At 40.6% G+C, this 23,289-nt stretch overlaps 1 protein-coding gene across 1 annotated transcript in view; it reads left to right on the top strand.

Annotated features, from left to right (window-relative positions):
• Window positions 1-1,369: 1,369 nt before the first annotated feature.
• The window catches only part of LOC119421067 (microtubule-associated serine/threonine-protein kinase 1), an 87,955-nt gene continuing 66,035 nt past the window's right edge, over window positions 1,370-23,289 (top strand). The window contains exons 1-2 of the mRNA XM_037688470.1: window positions 1,370-1,503; window positions 15,930-15,958. Coding sequence (XP_037544398.1) covers window positions 1,465-1,503; window positions 15,930-15,958 — 68 coding nt within the window. The 5' untranslated portion in view covers window positions 1,370-1,464. The remainder of the gene's footprint in view (window positions 1,504-15,929; window positions 15,959-23,289) is intronic.

Here is a 23,289-nt window from a genome sequence, read left to right on the forward strand (position 1 = left end):
GAGTTTATGCTTTTTGTTTTTATTTCCTTGACTTCTGACACAGCGTGATCTGATTTAGTATTTCAGTGTTTCTAATTGTTTTTGGTTTTATATTTTTATTCCATGTGCTGTAAATATATCTTGCTACTTTTTATCTGTTGATGTGACATTTTTGTTAAGCACTTTGGTAACAGTTTTTGTTTTAAATGTGCTCTATAAATAAATCTGACTTGACTGACACGCCTACTTGTTTGATTGGCAGGTGGCCACTTGTGCCAAAAAAAAACAAACAAAAAAAAAACCGGGTGCGCCATCTTTAAGGTTTTATTTGATGTCTTATATTTAATTTATAGAAACTCTTGTGGGTAACGTAATTTTGTTTACAACTTATTGTTTTGTGTGCAGCAGTTTGGACAAACCTGTTGTTTTTAAATTTGCTCATTTGATTAATTAACATTTGGCTAGCTAATTGTTTAGCTAGCCGTTAGCTAACCTGGACAAAGACTTTTGCCATTTTCGCGCTTTATAACCGATGTCACGGCAGGTAAGGTGCTAACTTTTGATACGTATTATCACTTTAAAGTTGATTAGACTGACACAACCCTTTTTGGTGCTGTATTTGTTCCTAGCAGGCCTTTTTGTCCCGAACAGAATGCTTATGATTAGAGCTAAGCCCTGTCAGGATATTAAAGCTATGAAGCTATTTCCTCTGTAGCATGTCCACAGTTGGACTGTGTTTTGTTTTTCTGGTGAGGAGGAGGCTCATTCATTCATGTGAGGAGGAATCAGAGGAGGAGGAGGAGGGGGGCAGGGAATCCTAGGAAAGGCTGGGAGAAACATCGTGTCGCTTCGGTCGCTGCATCCGACGAAGTGAAGGCTGAGAAACAAACGAGCGGACACAGAGGAGCTGGATGTGGAGGAGGAGGTGCAGGGGGTGTAGAGGAGGAGGTGCAGGGGGAGGATCTCCTCAGATGTTTACAGGAGAGGACAGGCGAATCAGCTCCTGAAAACCCCGCTTGTTTTCGCAGACCTACAGCTCTTTGTGATCACAGGCGCAAGCGGCGGACGAAGCTGCGGTCCGGATCCCGCACGAGCACCGAGTCCGCGGAGGAACGTTTGGAGGCCTCTGGACGGCACCGAGGCGCGCGCACCTCTGTCTGGTGAAATGTCAAGGATGCTCCGAGGAGGACCCGGCTGCGCATAGAGACGGCATGTCTGACAGCAGAGGAGGAGGAGGACACGGGACACAGGAGAAGAAAAGGTCCACTCTCTAACACATTCACTACTACAACCCGTGGACGTGCGTTTGTTTTTGTGACACGGATCTCCGTCTGTGTCGCGCGCTGTCTTTGGCTGTTTTTGTGAGAACTGGAATGCTGGAGCCCTGCCGGGTCCAAACACAGATCTGCAAAGGCTCACGGGATTGTTTTGGTGGAAGGGGGACCTCCTGCCAAGGAGCCCCGCAGCTCCTCGCTGGACCTCGCCATGGATGACTCGGGGATAATAAGACGCAGGAGGCTGCAGGTGAGCCAGCCATGTCTTGACCTTTGTCTCCAGCTGTTCTTGGACACACACTTGGACATTCTTGCACCACACTGTCCTAACATTTGTCCATTTCTCATCATTTTGTCCCCGCCTGACAGCTTTTTGTCTCTCAAAGGAGGGTCATGTCCAAATGGACATCAATATTCCCTGTGATGTCTCCAAAAAGTCCATCCATCCATCCATCCATTCATCCTTCCATCCATCCATTATCATTACGTGCTTCTTCCTTTTTGGGTTGCAAGGGTCACTGGTGCCCATATCCAGCAGTCACTGTGCTAGAGGCGAGGGACATCCTGGACAGATCTCCAGTCCATCACAGGGACACATAGAGACAAACGGAACAAACAACCATTCACTCTCTCACTCAGCTAGACACAGTTTAGCGTTACCAATCAACCATGCATATTTTTGGTTAAAAACAAAATTTTCTTACGAATACATTTATTTCTATTGTATATACAGCTATTTCACTAACTCAGTTTTCATAGCTTAAAGTGATATTCGGATAATTTTAAGAGCTCTGGAAAGAGTGGGCTCTTTCATAAAACAATTCCTCAAAATGGCCACACAGATCAGTCTATCTTTATGTTCTTTCTGTCTGTTCAGATATCCTACATGAGTTAGCCACGTCCCGCAGAGACGTGAGTTTTTAGAACATGGCTGAACCAAAAGAGGCGTGGAGCAGAACTCAGCTGGGTTGACGTGGAGCTCAGCACATTAACCCCTTGTATCGTCTTTTGGGGGGAAATCAGCCACACATTAATTTTAGTCAGTGGTTTTATTTGTTAATTTATTTTGGTGCAGTTAATAAACGTTTTTTTTTTTTTTCTGAAAAAGCCAAAAATTTTAAATTTTTTAAAATTTTGTCCGAATTTTTTCAAAACATTCGCATAACCTCACAGTAACTTTACTACACTCATGTTCCTGAGGAGTAAAACCAGCTACATTAGAATATGTTGTAAAAACAAATTTTAATTGTAAGTTTATTATATCATAAAATAATGCATTCCTCTCAGTAACGTCTTTTTTTCCCGTTCTTAAACGCTCAGTTTTTATATTAGTCCACATGGTGGTGCTCTGCTTCTATATTTGAGAGCCTGGGAAATTATTTTACCAGAATGTAGTTCAACTTACTCAGAAATGTTACGTCTTCCTGGACCAGAGTCGCTGCGGAGTCCCGCCTCTCATCTCTTCTGAAAAAAATCTTTTTTGTTTAATCTCCACAATTTTGTAGCAGTTCATACAAACTCATACACTTTTAACTTCAATCAGTTTGACAGTAGATGGTATTAAAACTAAATTTGTTGGTGGCGGCAGCTAGCTGTAGCACTTCCAGTGCAGTCTGAGGTCATTTCTAGCAGAAGTTTTATAATAGTACATTGTACTTCAGAACTAACTGAGTTTTGTAAAACTGAGTGTTTTATTAATGTCCTGATGTCGTATTTTCTCCTACAAACATTCAAATAATTCAGTATCAACTAGAGAAATATAATTTCCTGTGAAAATACAGTGTGAATGCTTATTGCTAAATTATTTTTGCTGTAAGCTGCTGAAGAAGCTGAAACCAGCTGAAAAGGTTTCATAGCTGAACGGCTTATGTGAGTTGAATTTGAATAGCTGACATTTGCTGAAAGCAGGAAAATAAAAGCTGAAAGTGACAGAAAATGTAGCAGAAATGAGCAGAATAAGCTGAAAATGGCCGAAAGAGACTGAATATATTACAAAAAAATCAAATTAGCAACAAAGAAACTGAAATGATAAAGATGAAATTTAACAGAAAGAGGTTGAAATTATTATATAAAGATTAAATGCCGTAATCAAACAAATCACAAAAATGAAGAAATAAACAACAAGTAAATAGACAAAAGGCTATAAAATAGCTGAAAAATACCTAAAAAGAAGCTGAAATAGCAGTACAAAGCTGAATTTAGCAGGAAAAGGCTGAAAAAAGTGGAACCAGAACGATAGCTTAAATGAGCTGTAAAGGTGTAAAACTGGACAAAGAGTTTGAAGGATGCGAAGAGAGCTCCATTAATTTTCAATGATCAAAACATGGCTGACAAAAGCTACATATTCCAAAAAGTTAAAATAGCACAAATATCAAACGTCACAGCAGGAATGTCCTGAATGAGCCAAACGTTTTGATACATGAATTGTTGAAATAGCACAAAAAACATGGAATGAGTTCTGTGCCAAAAGCGGAGGTCCATGGTGAGAATGATTTATGAACATCCACACAATGAATAGTGTCAAACTGGTGGTGGTGGTGGAAAGGTCTGTGAAATGCTCACAGGCATAGGTATGAATTTTCTACAATGGAGTTGTTTTAAGGTGGTGGCTTTGATTTTGCTTGGACTAGACCGGTAGTCCCCAGTCCGTGGTCGTTGAAGTCAGGTGTGTCAAAGCAGAGAAACATGTAAAACGTGCAGGATAGTGGCCCTCGAGGACCAGGACTGGACACCACCGGACTAGACGTTTGCTCAGAATAAAAAACATTCTTCAGACTAGTTTGTTCATAGAGCTATCTGAAACAGGTAAAACATTACCTGTTCATTACCTTTTCTCTGAACCCCACTTCAAAATGGCTGGAATATCCCTTTAATGAGCTTTTTATTTTCTAACAGAATGATCTATGGCTTTAACTCAGTAGATTTTACAGGTATTGAGCTAAAATTTGGTGTGGTAGTAGCTGAGAGTCTTTCTCAGTTCTTATTCTGAGCTCTAACAGATTGCACAGGATCTTTGGTTTAAGTTTTGTCATTACCTACTTGTAGTCATTACCATCTGTCTGTTAGCGAAATATCTCACGAACCACTGAACATATTTGATTGAAACTTTCAGAAAGTAGTCGCTGGATGCATTTCTACAAATAACATTTAGAGTCAATCTTTTTCAAGATGGCTGCCACAGCTAATCAACTTAACCCAAGACAAAAATGGCTATAACTTGGTCAGTTTTACAGATATTAAGCTAATATTTGGTGAGGTAGTAGCTGAGAGTAATCCACAGCACATACTCTGAGGTTTACCTCTCATGATATCCTATGGGGGTTATGCACGTTGTCATTTATGAGGTTTGATAGTCACCTCCATCATTTCTCAACATCAGATGTTTTCGTGCAGAACATTTGGATCTTCATTTGTTTTGTAACCTTTCTGTTTCGGAGAGTTCAGAGAATCTGGAGTCTGTTCCAACAAACTGACCCAGTTTTATTTAAAAAAAAAAAAAAGGGCATTCCTCATGAATCAGGTCACAAATCAGTGACTCGTATCTTTGCTGTCATTCATTTAATTTGAGGCTTTAGTTGTTTTTACACACTGCAGCGTCACAGAGGAAGTGCTGATGATGAGCGGTCCATTCATGCATGCTGTCTGTGCTCGTCCGTTGTGAGGCAGCCTCTGTGTAACCACAGATCACATGTCCACATCCCATCATCGTGCGGCTCAGATGAGCATCCTGCAGGCCCGGCCCGATCTCAGCTTCCTGTGGACACGTGTGTGTTTACAAACTGCGGCTACGCTTCTCTAACTCATTTGTGCTCCGGCGGTTTGATTTACTGAAAATACGTCTCGAGAGGCAGCAATCGGAGCTGCTCCGAGAACAACTGAGCCCCCCCCCGCCCCCCGGCTGTGAAGAGGAGAGAGCGTTTGGAGACGTGAGGGGAGGTGCGCTGATGATTTCACATCTCGTCGTCTCCCGGCGCTCAGCTTCGCAGCCGACGACACGGCTGAGTGGGAATTCATCATCACAAAGTCCAGATCAGAACATCTGACACGTTGTGCAGATACAGGCCGGCCAGCAGAAGGATGTAGAGTCAATATGTGACAGAGAGGCGTGTGCGTTCAGCTTATCTACACGAGTTGTAAGGTGGTATGTTAGCTTTACAGCTTTGTGTGTCTCTCAGAGCACGTTGACAAGTGATTGACTCTGTTCTGCTGCCGTTTGACTCCCCTGGGTCTCATCACACTCTCTCACACACACTGGGATACTTTTAGCACCGTATGGCGACACTTCCCTTTGCTCTGCAGTAGGGGTCAGGGGTCATGCCCGTGATGCGTAGCTCCAATGTGACAAACGTGAAAGGAGTATGATCTTTGTGCCTTGTTTCTGTCTGCTCCAGTTTGCAGCGTTCAGTTGCCTGGCTCGGTAATCCTCAGACATTTAGTTGAAAGAGCAGTCATTTATAGGATTTTAGTGAATTAGCTGTTTATGTTTATGAAGCATTCACATTATTGTGATCCATTTTTCTTCTGTACATTTTTCAGCATCTGTCTTGTTCCACAATTTCTGTGCTATTTCAACAATTAATACATCAGGTCTCTCTTGTAAATGAGTCCTCCAGGCTCAATGGGATTTGCCTGTCTAAATAAAGGTTGAATAAATCAAAATGTTCAGCTCTTTCAGGACAATCCTGCTATGACTTTTGGTATTGGTGCAACTTTAGCTTTTTGAAATATTTAGCCTTTTCTTCCACTTTTTTGTCTCAGAAAATGAATTGAGCTCATTTTACATCCTTCATATCTTTAGATCTGTTTACAACATTTTACTGCTCCTTTCACATTTTGTTCTGCTTCAGCTTCTTTCAGCTTCCTTGTTCAAATGTAAACATTTGTTTCAGCTACTTTCAGCTCATTTCAGCTGGGTTTTTTCAGTTGTTTTGTGCTCCTTTCTGATTCTTTCTGATTACAAACATTGTTGTGCTTCTTCTTACTTCTTTCTGCTAATTTCAATTTGTTATACTCCTTTCAGCTTATTTATGCAAGTTTCAGCTATTTCTGCTATTTCACCTACTATTTAGCTGTTTTATGCTAATTTTAGGAGTTGTTAATTTGGGGAGTGGTAGCACAGAGGTTAGGGATGATGGGTCTGTGATCAGAAAGTTGCAGGTTCAACTCTCGGTACCGTCAACATCAAAATGTGGGTGGAAAAGGTGAAACACCCACACCTGCCTCCACCCTTATTTGCCCCTTCCTGGGCCCCTGAGCAAGGCCCTCAACCTCCACTATTTGCTCCCAAAAACAGGTCTCTCTTGAAAATGAGTTCTCAGGACTCATTGAGACTGCCTGTATAAATAAAGGCTGAATGAAAATTTAGCTTTTTCAGCTAATTCTACATTTTTTGCACTATTTTCAACTTTGTTCAGCCTAATTCAGCAAAAATGTGCTCTCCACTTCCTTCTGGTAATTTAAATGTCTTTCTTTTATAGCTACTTTTCAGCTGGTTTTTTTTTTTTGTCTAATTTCAGCTTTTATCTGATAATTTCCACTCCTTTGTGCTCGTTTATGCTTCTTTCAGAAAATGTAATTTTTCTGCTTTCTTCTACTAATTTAAGCTTGTTCTACCTTTTCATCTTTTTTCTGATGAATCCTTAGGAATGATTTTTTATGGTAATTTCTGCTACTTTCAGCCTAATTAATTTCTTTATGCTAATTTCAGTTAATTATGCTCCTTTCAGCTTATTTATGGTAGTTTAAGTTATTTCAGCTACTATTTAGCTGTTTTATGCTAATTTGTTATATTTTTCAGCTAATTCCACATTTTTTGCATTCCCTTCAACTTTGCTCAGTCTAATTCAGCCAAAATGTGCTCTCTCCACTTCCTTCTGGTAATTTTTACTGGGATTTAACTTTTTACCTACATTTTAGCTGTTTTTTTTCCTGTGCTTTTTTTTTTAGATAAATTCCACTTCTTTGTGCTCATTTCTGCTTCTTTCAGCTTAATTGTGCAAACACATGTTCTTTCTTTTGCTAATTTAACCATGTTCTAACTTTTCATCTACCTTTTTAGCATTTTAGCTAATTTCAGCTGTTTTCAGATAAATTTATGTCTTTCGTGTTAATTTCTGCTACTTACTCTAATTAACTTCTTTATGTTAATTTCAGCTTGTTATGCCCCTTTCAGCTTTTTCTGCTCTTTCAGTTGCTGTTTAGCTGTTTTGATACAAATTTTAGAATTGTCAGGTAATTCCACTTTTTTTTTAGATCATTTCAGTTCTTTCCACTTACTTCTGGTAGCTTAAGCTTCTTTCTGCTTTTCAGCTACATTTCAGCTTTTTTTTTCTTTTTCTTATTTCCTAATTTTTGTGCTCATTTATGCTTATTTAAACCTAATTCAGCAAATATGTATTCTTTCTGCTTTCTTCTGCTAGTTTAGGCTTGTTCTTCCAGTTCAGCTATATTTCAGATTTTTTTTAGCTAATTTCAGCTGCTTTTCAGCAAGTTCTTCTGCAATAAGCATTCACACTACATTTTTATAGAAAATGCAATTCCTTTAGTTACACGTCATCCTTTATTTTGTGTTAGGATATAAGAAATATAATCATACTGCAAAATAGCTCACACGTTCTTTTGTTTTTAGGATGTAATAAAATTAACGTGGTTCTTCATTCGGTCAAAGGACTGCAGGTTTGAGCCCAGGTTGCATCAGGAAGAGCGTTCAACAAAAAACAATGTTCAAATCTTTCATGCGAGTTTGCTCGCTGTGGCCACGTCTACAGGAAGGATTGGACGAAACAACTAGGTCAAAAATTTAGGTCAATACAACGCTTTAAACAAATGGACTACAGTACATCATTTTATAGCTTATTGACTCCATTTTAGCAGTGAGAAACTGAGGTAGTCATTTTCTGCATGACCTTATCAGTCTCCTCCATTGTGTATTTTTCCCACTCTTCTTTACAATGTTACTTCAGTTCATTGAGATTTTGTAGCTTTCGTAAGGTTCTGCCACAGAGCTTCATTCAGGTTGACTTGACTCAACTGGTTCACTGAAACATGTTCTTTATCTTTTAGATATTCTGCTGTAGGTTTGCAGGTGTCGCTGGTCTCCTCTTCATTTCATGACCTTATTTGGTCCAAGCTTAAGCTGTCTGTCAAAAGAACATTTCAGAGATTGCATCATGTATTGAAATTTTACGCTAATTTTTTGGGACAGGCATTTTGGGTTTTTATGAGCTGTATGCCATAATCATCAGTATTAAAACAATTAAAGACCTGAAATATTTCAGTTGGTGTGCAATGAATCTGAAATATATGAAAGTTTCATTTTTATCGTTACATTATGGAAAATAATGACCTTTATCACAATATGCTAATTTTTTGAGAAGGACCTGTATACTTTAGCGTAGATAATAAATGGCATGGTTTGACACTGTGTTGTTTGAAGACCTTAGAAATAAAATAATTATGCATGTTAATTTAACTATCTTCTTCCAAGTCATCCTGATCAATCCCTGCTGTTCATCATCTGGACATTTCTCATAGCACAACGTCTGCACGGTGAACAGACATGTCTCTGCCTCCAGCAGACCACTTTATGTTCATGCCGCTTGGCTAATCTTATATTCTCATAACAAGGGCTTTTTTTTTCATTATTGCTTCAGTGCAGCTTGTATGTCCTGAAGGACACAAGAGTAAAAAGAGATTTTATGGTCTGAGCTTATGACTGTAGCAGGAGGCTGAATTCACAGGCCTTTAAAGTCTCTGTAGGTTCACTGCCTGCATCACAACATTTGTCCCCGTCTGACTTCATGAAACTGCAGTTTACCAGAGAATCCTCATCTCATCACATTTTTCTAAGGGCTTATTGATTCAGTAGACGGACCTCGCTCAGCTGTTTAAAGATAGGGTTTGTGAAAAGTTTCAAGTGTCTTACCAGCTCTCTTCGAATGACCTCAGTATGGAGAAATAGTTTTATTCTGACCAGATTGACGAGTTCACAGCTAGTCTGAATCTGACCAAACTCAAAGAAGTTTGTTGCAGAACGTCAAGAAATGGTGCAGTTGAAATATTAATTACTGCGATGACCGTATCAGTTGGGGTAAACATATATTGTCCTCAATCCTTTTTTTCCTGCATCACAGCTTTCACAACACTTTCATGTTGCTTTAGCGTTTAGCTTTAGCATTTCAGCTACATCCTTCCAAATCAGCTGTGGGCTTTTACGATAGTGGGAAAGCCAAGTCTAGTATTGGTGCCTGGCTTGGTTCTGCAGTTTGTTGCAGTACTTTGTTTTATAGATGTCGCACACTCGTGCGTTCTGTTACTTGAAGATTATTATGATTGAACTAATTGTTTGAAAAAAGGGGCAGATATAATAAGATTTTTGCTTCTTTCTGCTGCCTTTCATTTTAAATCTCTTGTATTTTTTATATAGTTTATGGAATTGTTTTTTTTTTTTAAATGAATAAACTTTATACCATTTACCACTCTGATTTTTCAGTGACAATAAATTTTCTATCTACTGAGCAGCTCTCGCTGTCATCTAAAAAGCACCAACTGCAAACATTTTATATTAACTTTAAGACAACAACAATCATCTTTGGACTTGGCCTCGCTCAGATTAGCGGTTAGCTTGTTAATCTTATCAAAAGCAAACTGTTATTGTGGAAAATAAGGTTCAGTTAGATTTCTTCAGATATGCCCTCATTTGATTTACCAGAATTGTTGTGTAGTTTGATGTTACGTTAATCTTCCATTAAAATGATACGGCCTGTTAGCCCAAACACATCTGCTGATGGCCTTGTCCTTTTTTCTGATGAGCTTTAAAAGGTCAGACATGTTCATATGTCTGCTGCTTGAAATGGTCTCACCTCTGGAAATTTTTGCTCAGCATTTATTGTTTAATAAATTGATAAAACTTAACAAGCTATGTCTTACCCATCTCCCTAATCTTTTCTGCCACAAGTATCGAATCAGTATCAGAATAAGCTTTATTATCATTGTACCAAAGTACAGTGATATTATGTTCGTACAGTTGTCTGAAAGTTTGGCCGATGGCACGTTGCTGCTGCTACTGGAGCGCAGCCCTTATTCTTTTCCTTATTCTTTTTCAGAATACTTTTTTAGATAGAAAAGGGGAAAAATTCCATGAGGAGAGGATAGTGGCATTACAAAAAAGATCTCTTCACACCTTGTCCCACCAGGACACGATTTAAGACATCAAAAAACCTACCAGCAAGCACATTTATAACACATTACATATGCATTAATGACAAGTTGGTGAGATTTGTCTATGAAGCACTTCCAGATAGACCATAGTCCTGATAAGTTGTTGGTGTCAGCCGGTACAGCTCTGATAAGCATTCACAGAAGTTCTCGTGTGGGTGGGAGGGATTGCGATAGATGAAGCTTCCTTCTCCTTAGTTTACACATATCCCAGGAGAATTTTGATAAGTAGGCCTGTATTCGAGGCCAACCAGGGAAGTCAGATTCAGATAAGCCACAGTTGTGGGGTTTTTTTTTCAGGCAGACTGTTTTTTTTTTTCTTGTCAGCCTTGAGTTCTGCTGGTACTTTTAAGATCCAAAATGGCCAGATTAGTGGGCATTCCACTAGTCCGTGCCTACGAGTCTTCTCCAAGGTTGTATCCAACATGCTGGCATGTCCCAGAAGCAGCAAGTGGCCTGTGATTCTCACAAATCACTTCCATTTTACGATTTATCTCTGATAAATAGCTGATTTTGAGTACTCAAAGCACGAATCAAACCTTCACACAGACTTGGCAGTTTTGCCATTGTCGAAACTGCTGCTGCCGTCTTCCTTAATAGTCGATAAAACAGGAATCCACTGATGCCAGAGAGTGGAAAACCTGCTATCATAAATCCAATTATATAGATGTTCTCTAAACTGAGATCATTTCGAAGAGCTACCTACAACAGGTAAGATAATTATTTACAACCCTTCCATGTAACCCACCTTAAAAGATTTAAAGTAAAGCATGAGGACATTATAATGATACATACAAATGTTTGGTAGGCTTGGTTCTGTTGACAAGTAGGGTGGCCTCCTTGTAAAATGGTAGGGGAAACACTGCTCCTGCAAGAAAAAGTTTGGCCCTTCTTTGTTGAAAAGAGGTGGGCGAAGTTGCTCTGAGAACAAAACGATACAATTTTTGTCACACATCAACATCATTGAGATGATTTTGTGGCTTTGGATGGAGTATGCAGGGCCCTTTACTTTGACCGTGGAGTTCAGCTTAAATGTTTTTAATGGTTTCTTTGGCTCAGCATCAGCACTATCTATTCGATCAGCCTGGGGTCACATTTCCTCTTGCATCCACATCCTGGAATACTGGCTATAGTTCCCTGAATCCTATAGTGTTTTTTTTAATAACATTGTCATTTGTGGTCAAAGGAATATGAATCTGCTTGGAGATCCATCCATCCATTATCTTTTACCCGCTTGTTCCATTTTGGGTCACGGGGGTCGCTGGTGCTCATGTCCAGCAATCACTGTGCGAGGGGCGGGGTACACCCTGGACCAAGTCTATCACAGGGACACATAGAGACAAACGAGACAAAGAACCATTCACTCTCTCGCTCACACCTATGTTTTTGGTCTGTGGGAGGAAACCGGAGTACCCGGAGAAAACCCACGCATGCACGAAGAGAACATGCAAACTCCACCCAGAAAGGCCCCCGGACCGGGGTTTGAACCAAGGACCTGCTCGCTGAGAGGCAGCAGCTCTACCAGTTGTGCCACCGTGCTGCCCTCTGCTTGGAGATGGTCTTGTATATTCTACCTTTAACTTGGATATCTACAATTTTCTTTCTGAGCTCCGCAGACACCTCTCACTTTTACTTTCTGTGCTCCATGTTTGTAGAAATGATGAAACAGGATGGCAGCGATGCATCATCAATTTTGTGTAGTTTCCTGTCTCACAGCAGTGTTTCCCCTACCATTATACAGGCGGGGTGCCCCACCCTGTCAACAGAACTGAGCACCCCGCCTACCAAACTGAACTTGCCCCTCCCACCCCTACCCGGCACTGACATATCACTAAGCTAGCAGCGCAAAATACAGGTTCTCTAGCTAAAAAGCCAAAGGCAGCACTCACATTACCTCTTCCCTCATGTTGAACGCCCCCCATCCCCGCTCAAAAACTGTTAGTACAAGCTGCGCTCAGACATGTCTTCGTCCCCACCATCAGCAAAAATCATGGATCAGATGAGCACCCCGCCATGGCAAGCTAACTAGGGGAAACACTGCACAGTATATTTGTGAGGGTTTTTTTTTTCCACAAATTCCCATATAATCAAGAATTGAATGGAGAAAAGTTAAGCTTGAACTTTGTTATAGGAATCATTTCAAATTTTAATATTTAAACAAGGCAGCATGGTGGCGCAACTGGTAGAGCTGCTGCCTCTCAGCGAGCAGGTCCCTGGTTCAAACCCCGGTCCAGGGGTCTTTCTGGGTGGAGTTTGCATGTTCTCTCCGTGCATGCGTGGGTTTTCTCCGGGTGCTCCGGTTTCCTCCCACAGACCAAAAACATGCATGTTAGGCTGAATGGTAACTCTAAATTGTCCCTAGGTGTGAGTGATAGAGTGAATGGTTGTTTGTCTTGTTTGTCTCTATGTGTCCCTGTGATGGACTTGCGACCCGTCCAGGGTGTACCCCGCCCCTCGCACAGTGATTGCTGGACATGGGCACCAGCGACCCCCGTGACCCAAAATGGAATAAGCGGGTAAAGATAATGGATGGATATATATTTAAACAAGCGATACGCCAATGTCCCATGTCAAAGAAAATTTTAAATAGTGCACTTTTGTAGCTTTCAAGGAGTGGTTTTCTGGACTGGAACTGAACAGGGAATTCAAGTAAAAAATGTTTTTGGTGCAATATGTTCTAGTGTATAAGAACAGAGGACCGCCACATGTAAGTGGTGCTACAGCAGGTTGTACAAATCAATCCATTATCTTTACACACTCATTCCTTTTTGGGTTGTGGGGGTCACTGGTGCCCATATCCAGCAGTCACTGCAAGAGGTGGGGGACACCCTAATCCAGGTATGCACTCCAACATTTTTCAGTCAGGTCATCTGGACAGGTTCTTTTTTTGTGCTGAAACGATTCGCCTTCGATCCGGAAGGCTTCATCAGTCAAGGAAATACACAACAAAACTGATTCTTCCCCCAACAGCTTACTCCAAAGTGGAACAAACCAGTTATGTTGGTACTAAGAAAAAAAAATCCTCTTACTTTCTCCCCTCAGAATCAAAAGAAAGTCTTCTGTTACATGGACATTCATCTGCATGTCCCCGGGGTTCACGTCGTCCTTCACAAGGACAGCTGAATATTCAACCCATTGATCTTTCTTCACTTTGTCCTTCATTGATTGGACTTATTAGCCCTCAGTACTCAAAGCTGGAGGACTGAATGTCTTACAAGAGACAGGCACGTTTCAGAAATGGTGCATCAATTTGGATGTGGGGTTCTGTTTTCATGTTTTCTCCATGTATACATGGGTTTTCTCCGGGTACCCTAGTTTCCTCCCACAGACCAAAAACATGCATGTTAGGCTGACTGATAAGAAACTCTAAATTGTCCCTAGGTGTGAGTGAGAGAGGAAATGGTTGTTTGTCTCATTTCTTTCTATGTGTCCAGGTAATGGACTTGGACCTGTCCAGGACTTTGTTGTTTTCAGCCAGTTGGACATGACTGTCAACAAGGAAGAGGGCCGGCAATGGAGGAGGGAGTGTGAAAAAGACACCATCTTAGCACCAACAGAACTGGTTTGTTCCACTTTGGAGTAAGCTGTTGGGGGGAAGAATCAGTTTTGTTGTGTGCTTCCTTGACTGATGAAGCCTTCTGGATGGAAGGTGAAATGTTTCAGCACAAATAAAGAAACTGTCCAGATGACCTGACTGAAAAATGTTGGAGGATTTTTTTTTTCTCAACTATTTTTTGTGATTTCTTCATGCTTACACCAACACCGCGAAGTCCCATGCGTGGCACATGATCAGGGCTTAATTTGTAAACTGATTGATGCTGGAACAGCGGGTTGGGGGGCGGGGGGTGCGCGTGGGGGTTCCGTGGATCTTCTCACAGAAAATTTTGAATAACAGATGCCATTTCCTGCATTTTGGTGTATTTTAATGGGTTGTTATACATCAACATTGACCTACATTTGTAAACACTTAATAGAATTACTATTTTGAGAGGAACAGCAGGTTGTGTGTGAATTAGAGCAGCACCGACTCTGTCAGGTGTCCTTAACCCCCCTCCTCCCTCCCCTCACTTCACAGTTCTGAGCTGAACTCCTCTGCTCCTACTCCAGTTTGAAGCACCTGAAGGATTCAATTCTCTGTTGTCCAACTAAGGACAACCAATCAACCAATCAATCAATCCATCCATCCATTCGTCCATCCAGTTTTTTATTAAAGTAAATTGGACTGTCTTTTTGACATTTTGATCACTGTTGTTATTTTGACAAGTTATCGCCGTTGTTTTGAAACGTGACATAATGTGAATTACACATCAAACATTTCTCTCTTTGTATTTTTAACTTATTTTTTACAGTAAGCTTTTTTATTTATTATGTCGAAATGCAGCAGGAGTTCAGACACCTGCTCATGTTGTGCGCGCTGTGTAGAGCTGTCTGGAGACGTTTCTGTGCGTAACGTGCACTGTCTGCAGGGAATTTATTTATTCTCTAGAATAAATGATCGTTTCTGTTTCGGGGGTTTGAGAGGAGGAGAGAGAGGGTGTTTTTCAGTGCACAGCCCTGCTGAGGAGGGACATTATTTAGGAGAGGAGGAGGAGGCAAGGACTCCGCAGCACCTTTGTGCCTGATCCGTTCTCCCCCACACCCAGAGGCTCCTCTCCTGCTGGTGCGCTGCGTGTGCTACGGCTGGAATATCCACAGACTGGGTCCGCCGGGCTGAGGGCAATGTCTCCTCTCGTTGTATTTTTAATAAATAATTAAAATAGAAATGTACAATGACTTGCCGGATCCAAACAAAGAGTTGCCGGAACAGAACGGGTCAAAATGAGAGAGTTCCCGGATCTTGATCAGGCAGGATCCGGCTCAAATTAACCCCTGCATGTGATGCTTGAATATAACCAGGGTTTGCTGTCAGACTTGTTATTCATGATTGGTCATTCCTGCAGGAATGGCCAGTCAAGCTTTTGATTTCTGAAGTGGTATGTGTGTGTGGTGCTGAAACAAAAGAACATTTTGCAGAAAATAATACATTTATGATGTGGGCGGGGCTTATTGTTTGATTTTTTTTTTCTGTCTCTCTTTAATTTAACATCATTCTAACATTAGATAAGAGGTATGAAAAATCAGTTGTCAGTTTTCATATTTTAACCATCCAGTTGCCAAAGCAGGTACGATGACAACATGAAAATACCCATAATCCTTAGCAGCCTTTGAAGAAGAAGAAGTCAATCAGAAATGCAGACTCATACAGAGAATCTAACAGACCTGGATTTAAATGGACTTTTTTCCCTGCAGCATTTCTTCTTGGGTGCTGTTTGCACATTTGATGAATCAGTTGTGGTTTTATTTACCAGCCTCTGGTTTAGTCGAGGATAAATGTCCACACACATCTGAGAGCTTATATGAAGGTATCTACTGGATGTTTTCCTGAACTGATCTTTCTTTTATGTTTGTTTCTGCCAACAGGACTTGCCGTTGCCTCGCAAAAACAGCAGGTGAGTGTTACTTTTTTCTTTCTTATCTCCCACTAACTCATGGGTTTTCTCTGGCTACACCAAGAAAAACAAACATCCGTCAGCCGCTCATCAGCAGAGTTTCTTCTCCTGATCATACATGTGACTGGCAGGCTGCCTTGATTTGCTCATTCTGTTTGAAAGCTGTGAGCACACTTCATTGATTTCAGAGGTGTGACGTTTGTAGTTCACTTGTGAAGGAGGAGGAGGAGGCCTCCTGAAGAGCAGCTGGAGTGTGTCAGACTCTGATTATGACCAGCTGAGCTGTGGATTCTGTCCATGGTGCTGAAAGCTATTTATCCAACACTCTTCTCTCCCCATTGCTTTCTTATTATGGGGTGCCGATGCATTAGAACTGAAGCACCCTCATTACCATTCAGCCGTTATTCTGTCGTTTCAATCATGAGTTTCAATCTGCTTCTCCTCGCGTCTTTAACACACCAACATGAAATATAATAATAATAATAATAATAATAATAATAATAATGTGTTATGATCATTGTATGTTCCCATTCAATACAAATACATAAAAATACAAAATTGGCTCTCTGCATTTAACCCATCCACCCCTGGGTGGTGCAGTGGGCAGCTATTGAAGTGCCCGGGGAACAAATTGGGGATAGGGTGTGCTGCTCAGAGACACCTCGAGATGTGCAATGACTGGGGATTGAACCTGGGACTTTCGAGTCCTGGGTCGGCTGCCCTGCTTCTACACCATCTCGGCCCCCAAGTCAGGATCACCTTGATTAGTACATATAACAGCATACAAACTTTACAAAAGCTAAAACATTAAAGAAAAATAAATGTCCCCGTACATAACTGGCATTTTGACTTAACGAGTAAGAATACCTAGCCCTCTTTGGAGCTCTACAGCTCAGTGAGGCTTCACAGTAAAACATTGGTCAAAGTTGAAACGGGTCACAGAAAGTTGGCCTTTACGTGACTAAACTGGCATTTGGATAGAAGATTTTACACAGTCAGTTTTCTTTGTGACAATTTTATCATAGGATGTTTCATGTTTTTTCATAGGATGTGAGGTTGTAACAACTTCTGAGTCGTCTTAACTTTCCAGACTTTTGCGCCTGAATTTTCTCTTCAGAACTAGAAATGAAGGGTATTCTTAAAATGTTCACATCACCAAGATAAAACACTGTAGATACACATGAATTTACAGATGTTGTTACTTACAGGCCAGAAAGGTTTTTCAGTCCAACTCAGATTTTGCTCAGTGGTGATTTGGTTCAGACTTATTTTCTAGTGTTTCTGTCTACCTGTGTTATTAGGAGTGCTGTCAGGGAGTGAGAGACACATGTTTTTGATGACCGCGGTGACACATGAACAATTGACTGAAGATTTAACTTTATTTTTAACTCTTTTCACTTCTTATATATTTTATACATTAAAAATACAATGGTTATATTTGAAACATTCATCCATCCATTATCTTGAGCTGTTTCTTCCTTTTTTTGGGTCACGGGGGTCACTGATGCCCCTGTCCAGCCAGTCACTGTGCGAGAGTCGAGGGACACCCTGGACAGGTCTCCAGTCCATCACAGGGACACATAGAGACAAACGAGACAAACAACCATTCACTCTCTCACTCACACCTAGAGACAAGTTAGAGTTATGTCAGCATAAAGGCTCCCACAGACTCGGGCGTACGTCAGTCCACGGAGGTCCGCGTGTACCGGATTAGACTCGAAGTGGACGCCCGCAAGGCATGTCCACGCAAAGATCAATTTTTGCAACTGCTTACGCGTACTCTGTCGCACAATAAACTAAATAGATGGACAGTTTTGACACCAATATATTAAATTTCCCTTCTTCATCCCTGGTCTTGATTAATGGCCTTTTCTTATGTTACTTTTCCAAGAGGCAAGCGATCTCTTCCTCCTCCTCCGTTGACGCCATGACTGAAATGGTGAGAAATGAAGGAATTTGTCACAAGAGAATTAAAATCGGTTCCAGCGTGGCTGCGGGAGGGTCTGGAGGTTTCCTGGTCTGATGTGTGGGCTGCAGAGTCTGCACTCCCTTTTTTTTTAAAGAACTTTTTATTAACAACATATAAACACAGAACACTGTGGTCGCTTGCTGCCAGCTCTCGTTTTTTTTTTTGTTTTTTTTTTTTTTGCAAATTGCCAATCAACCCAGTAGGCGTGTCAGCAACTGACCAATTGGCGACCTCAGTTAGTGCTAAAGGTAAACGCCCCTTGCCTGTGAAGCTGACTGCAGCCGGTCAGGGTGTATGCTCGAGTATGAAGTCCCTATCGTGTGCGGACAGTGCGAGCACTGTCTGCGCGGCTCACGGTACGCCCGAGTCTGTGGGAACTTTGTCGAGTCTGGGGCAACATTGTGGTGCAGTAGGTAGAGTTGCCGCTTCTCAGCGAGCAGGCCATTGGTTCAAATCCTGGTGGAGTTTGCATGCTCTCCGTGCATGACCAAAAACATGCATGTTAGGCTGACTGGTAACTCTAAATTGTCTCTAGGTGTGAGTGAGAGTGAATGGTTGCTTGTCTCATTTGTCTCTACGTGTCCCTGTGATGGACTGGGGACCTGTCCAGGGTGTCCCCCGCCTCTTGCATAATGATGGCTGGATATGGGCACCAGTGACCCCCGTGACCCGAAAAGGAAGAAGCGAGTAAAGATAATGGATGGATGCTAACACTTGTAGCTTGCTGAATGTGCTTGTTTCAAAACAGCTTTACCTTAAAATAAAATCAACTTTTTTGTCAGTGTGTGACTTATAGGCAGTGAGATTGAGAAAAAGAGCTAGGGCTGGCACTCCTTTGATACTCATGACCGATTTTATTTTGCTATAGGGGAAAACCTTTTTTTTAATAAAGGAGAAATGTGTATGAAATTTCCCGCCTTTTTGGCCATACACAACTAACTGACAGTGTTTTTGTCATCTACCTACGATCAACAAAACATCCTGTTGTCTTTGGTATCTCATTAAAAGGAATTTAAACCTCAGTTAGATTGTGGAATTTTTTTGTTGTTTTGAAATGATCTTTACTTTTTAACTCTGAACTATATACAACTGTTTCCTGTCTGCTAAGCTACTAGCCCCTACTAACTGCATACAAAGTGGTCCTTTTCGATTCTTTACCGCCTGTTAATAGAGTTTCTACTCTCTTTTCTTACCACATCTTCACAGTCATCATTTTGTATGTTGCACTTAAAATGTCTAAAAGCAATATCAGCTACTCTCAATCCTATCTCCTTTTATTTTACCACCTCATGCCAACAGTGTCTTAGGACACTTTGGGTTTAGCACATTGCTGTCTCCCTCACTTTACATCCAGTATCTCTCTGTAGAAGGTTATTAGGTCAACATCCATTATGGATGCTCTCAGAGGAGTTGGCTTCACATTCAATCTACTTTCTGCATTTCATTCATCAGTAAAGACAGCCGTTGTATTGTTGTTTGCTATGGTTTCTTAATCTTTGACTCCAATCTAAACCTATTTCCCTGTTATGTAACTGTCCACATTAAAATGTTCCTTAGTCATGTCTTCCCTTTTCTGCTCTGGTGAATTAACCTCTCTCTAGGCTTTTGTTCCTTCCTTCGTGATGTAAATAGCCTGTAGTGAAAGCTTTCAACTTAGAGGAACGCATAGAGCCCAAGGAAAAGTCACAAAACTATGATTACTGCACCTTGGCCTTGAGAAAACAGCCCACAATCCCCTGCTGCCTTTTGTTGTTTCTTTCTAAAAGAACGACCCACCCTTCCTGCCTCCATCACTCCCTCTGTTGCTGCCTCTCTCTCTCTTTCTGGGTTTCTCTCTCTCACCTTTGCTTCTCCAGCACACTTGTTCAGACATGCAGCCGCTGAAGGTTGTGGGACCTACAGGATGTGTTACTTTGCAATGAACTCGTGCCGGAGACCTGATGCTTTGTGATAGCTGTCCTTTGACTCCAAGCTGCTACTGTTCCTCAGAGCTACAACCTCAGTAGATGTTCAGTCAGCATGTTCCAACGGACTAAAAGGTAAACTAAGAGACTTCAAATAGAGCGAGGATTTGGTCTCTGCTGTGTTCATTTTTCATTTTTACAACCTCTGTGCAAGTCTGCGGTTTAGAATACAAAAAAGGCTGACTGCGTGCAGTGTAAGGTTACAGAAATGTGTATGTGTAAGTGTTTAACTTGCTTTTGAATGACTGTTTTTGTCTCTTGAATGGATGAATACAGTGATTTGGACTCTTTTTTTTTAAATTTTTTTATCCTTACATGTAGCATTTTTTTTCTTACCTGCAGTTAAAAAGTGGTTTAACTGACATAAATTTCCTTTATTTTATTTTTACTTTAGCATTCCATTATAAATTCACCTTCTGCAAAACTGTTTGCATGCAGTTTTACTTGTGTTAGATGCTAATACTTGTAATCAAACAGTCGCGCTCTAAATTGTTAATTTTTCCAAACTGCAAAATCATCAGAACAATGTTTCTATTAGTGAGCTAGATTTTTAAAAAAAGTAACAGTACATATTAAAATCAAAAGTGCTAACAGAAAAGAAATAAAACTTTTTAATGTCTTTGACACCTGCTAATCTTTAAATTAGCCTTAGCATGCTGGTTTAGCTATCTGCTAATTTTAGAAAACATTAACCTAAGCTGATAAAAAGATGATTGTGTCACCATAAAAACTGCTCAAGATAAGTGCTGTCTGTTAGTAAGTTTGTGTTATGTTCATTTAGGAAAGGTAAGGGTTTATTCTGTAGTCTTAAAAAAGAGCTAATGTGCATGCTAGGATGCTAACTTTCACTTTGATCTTTTTCTGAGTCCGTGAGGTTTTCTGTAGGTTAGTTGTTGGTTATCAACAAAACTAATACGCAAACAATAATGTGCACATTTGAAAAGGGAAAAAAAGAACTTTAGATGACATAAAAATGCTTAGTTAAAAAGCTAATTCTGTATATGTACCATATTAACAATGACCTTTAAACTAGCTAGCTAGCAATTTCAAAACTACATTTTGTTGGCTAGCAGCTAATTAACAAAAGTGACAACAGACATGCTTTTTATTTTGGAGGTGGCATGTTACTACTTGACAATTTTTGTTGAAGAAAGTTAAGGGTTTGTGAAAGATTCTGTTTTTGTTAGCCTGTTAGCATGCTAGCCTCAACCTTTAGAATAGAATAAAATAAAATAGAATAGAATAGAATAGAATAGAATAGACAGTGGTTCCCAACCCTGGTCCTCGAGGAACACTATCCTGCATTTTTTTTAGTTGTTTCCCTGTTCCAACACACCTGATTCAATTGTTTAATTATGTCCTCAAGTTCTGCAGAAGCCTGTAAATCATCAATTCATTCAAATCAGGTGTGTCAAAGCAGCAAAGCAACCACAATATGCTGGATGGTGTTCCTCAAGGACCAGGGTTAGGAACTACTGGAATAGAATAGACTTTTCATTGTCATTGCACCTACCGGTAAATACAGCAAAATTTGGGTTTGCTTCCCAGAGCAAAAGTAAAAATAGTATAACATGAAACTATATATATATATATATATGTTTTTTTTTTTTTTCATTTTTTTTTTCAACCTTTATTTATACAGGGTAGCCTAATTGAGCTATTAGGACTCATTTACAAGAGGGACCTGTTCCAGACAGAACATATAAAGTACAGACAACAAAACAGTAGACAACAAATAAACAATAAACTACAGTAAAAAAAATAGACATAAAAAATATTTAGATATTTCTAAATAAACTATAAAAGTTAATAATTACAGATTTTAAACACTCCAAATGTGCAACACAAGCAGATTGATATTACACTAGTTGTCCCTTACTGCACTTATTCAGTTCTTATCACAGTTTTTGTTAAGTTCAGTAAGGGTTGAGGGATAAAAACTATTTTAAATCTGTTTGTTCTTGTCTTGATTGATCTGTATCGTTTCTCTGATGGTAACAGTTCAAACAGATCATGTCCAGGGTGACTCGTGTCCTTGAAGATGTTGTGGGCTTTTTCTATGCAGCAAGAACTGTGTAGATCTTCCAGTGAGAGAAAAGAGCAGCCCACGATCTTCTGGGCTGTGTTGATAACTCTCTGGAGTGCTTTCCTCTGAGCCACTGTGCAGCTAAGATACCACACAGTGAGGAGGTATGTTAAGATGCTCTCTATGGAGCATCGGTAGAAAGACACCAGCAGTCTCTGAGTGATGTTGTTCCTCCTGAGCACTCTCAGGAAGTACAGTCTCTGCTGGACCTTTTTCAACAACTCAGAGGTGTTCACGCTCCAGGTCAAATCCCCCACCCCCCATATGGACTCCCAGAATACGGTAGTCAGCTACTCTCTCCACACTGTCTCCACTTATAATCAGGGGTGGGACCACCATTTTCTTTTTCCTAAAGACGATGATCAGCTCCTTAGTCTTTGAGGTGTTGAGAAGCATTTTGTTCCCCCTGCACCAAGCAGTCAGTTGATGAGTCATCCCTGTAGGCGGACTCATCCCCCCACAGATGAGCCCCACCACTGTGGTGTTGTCCACATAAGGTTAACTAAGCTAGTAAGAGTTTCTTGGTTGTAGGTCATCAACAAGACTAATGATGACGTCTGCATGTGGAAAAATGAAATTTTATAAGAACTCTGGTGATGACGTGATTGAAAAGTTGCTCATGGTAGTGACATTTCCTGGCAGAACTACAGGTTGACTGATTCACTAGCAGCTGGTGATTACACGAGTCAGACCCAATCATCAGATGAGTGCGAGATTGATTTTTCCTCTCGTCTTATCCAATTCTCTGATGCTGAGAGATGCTTTGATAAAAAAGTCGTTGGGCAGAAAGATTTCTTTAGTAAAACATTAAATCCATCTTAGTGGCAAGGGCCAGAATTCAGTTTCATTATTAGACGGGGCAATAAACAGGGAGATTAAATAAGAGCTGTTTTCTGGGGGGTGGGGGGGGCATAGAATAAATATAATAATAACAAGCTGTTTATTTACAACAGCTTCACTGCTTCAGTCCTTTTTTTGAGGACAGCCTGACAGCGGACCAAAACGCCTTTAGGCAAATGTGTGTGTATGGGTGGGGTGGGGGTGGGGGGGTCTTTTTTATCATTAATGCATAATTTTGCCTAAATAAATGGTGGATATGCTTCCTGTTTTTTTATATTGATTAAAAGTAAAGTTTCCTCAAATGATTTCATTGATGGGGACAATCTCCAATTTTTCAAAATTGGGTGGGGGGAGATAGGTAGACCCACCCGACGCCCCCCCCCCCCCCCCCCCCCGGGATTTCCGCCTATGTTTAGTAAGCAGTTTCTCTAAACTGGGTTAATTGATGGAGCACAAAAGTAAAAACCAAAAC

This window comes from Nematolebias whitei, chromosome 15 (genome assembly GCF_014905685.2).
Source record: "Nematolebias whitei isolate Nwh7 chromosome 15, NemWhi1, whole genome shotgun sequence".
NCBI lineage: Eukaryota > Metazoa > Chordata > Actinopteri > Cyprinodontiformes > Rivulidae > Nematolebias > Nematolebias whitei.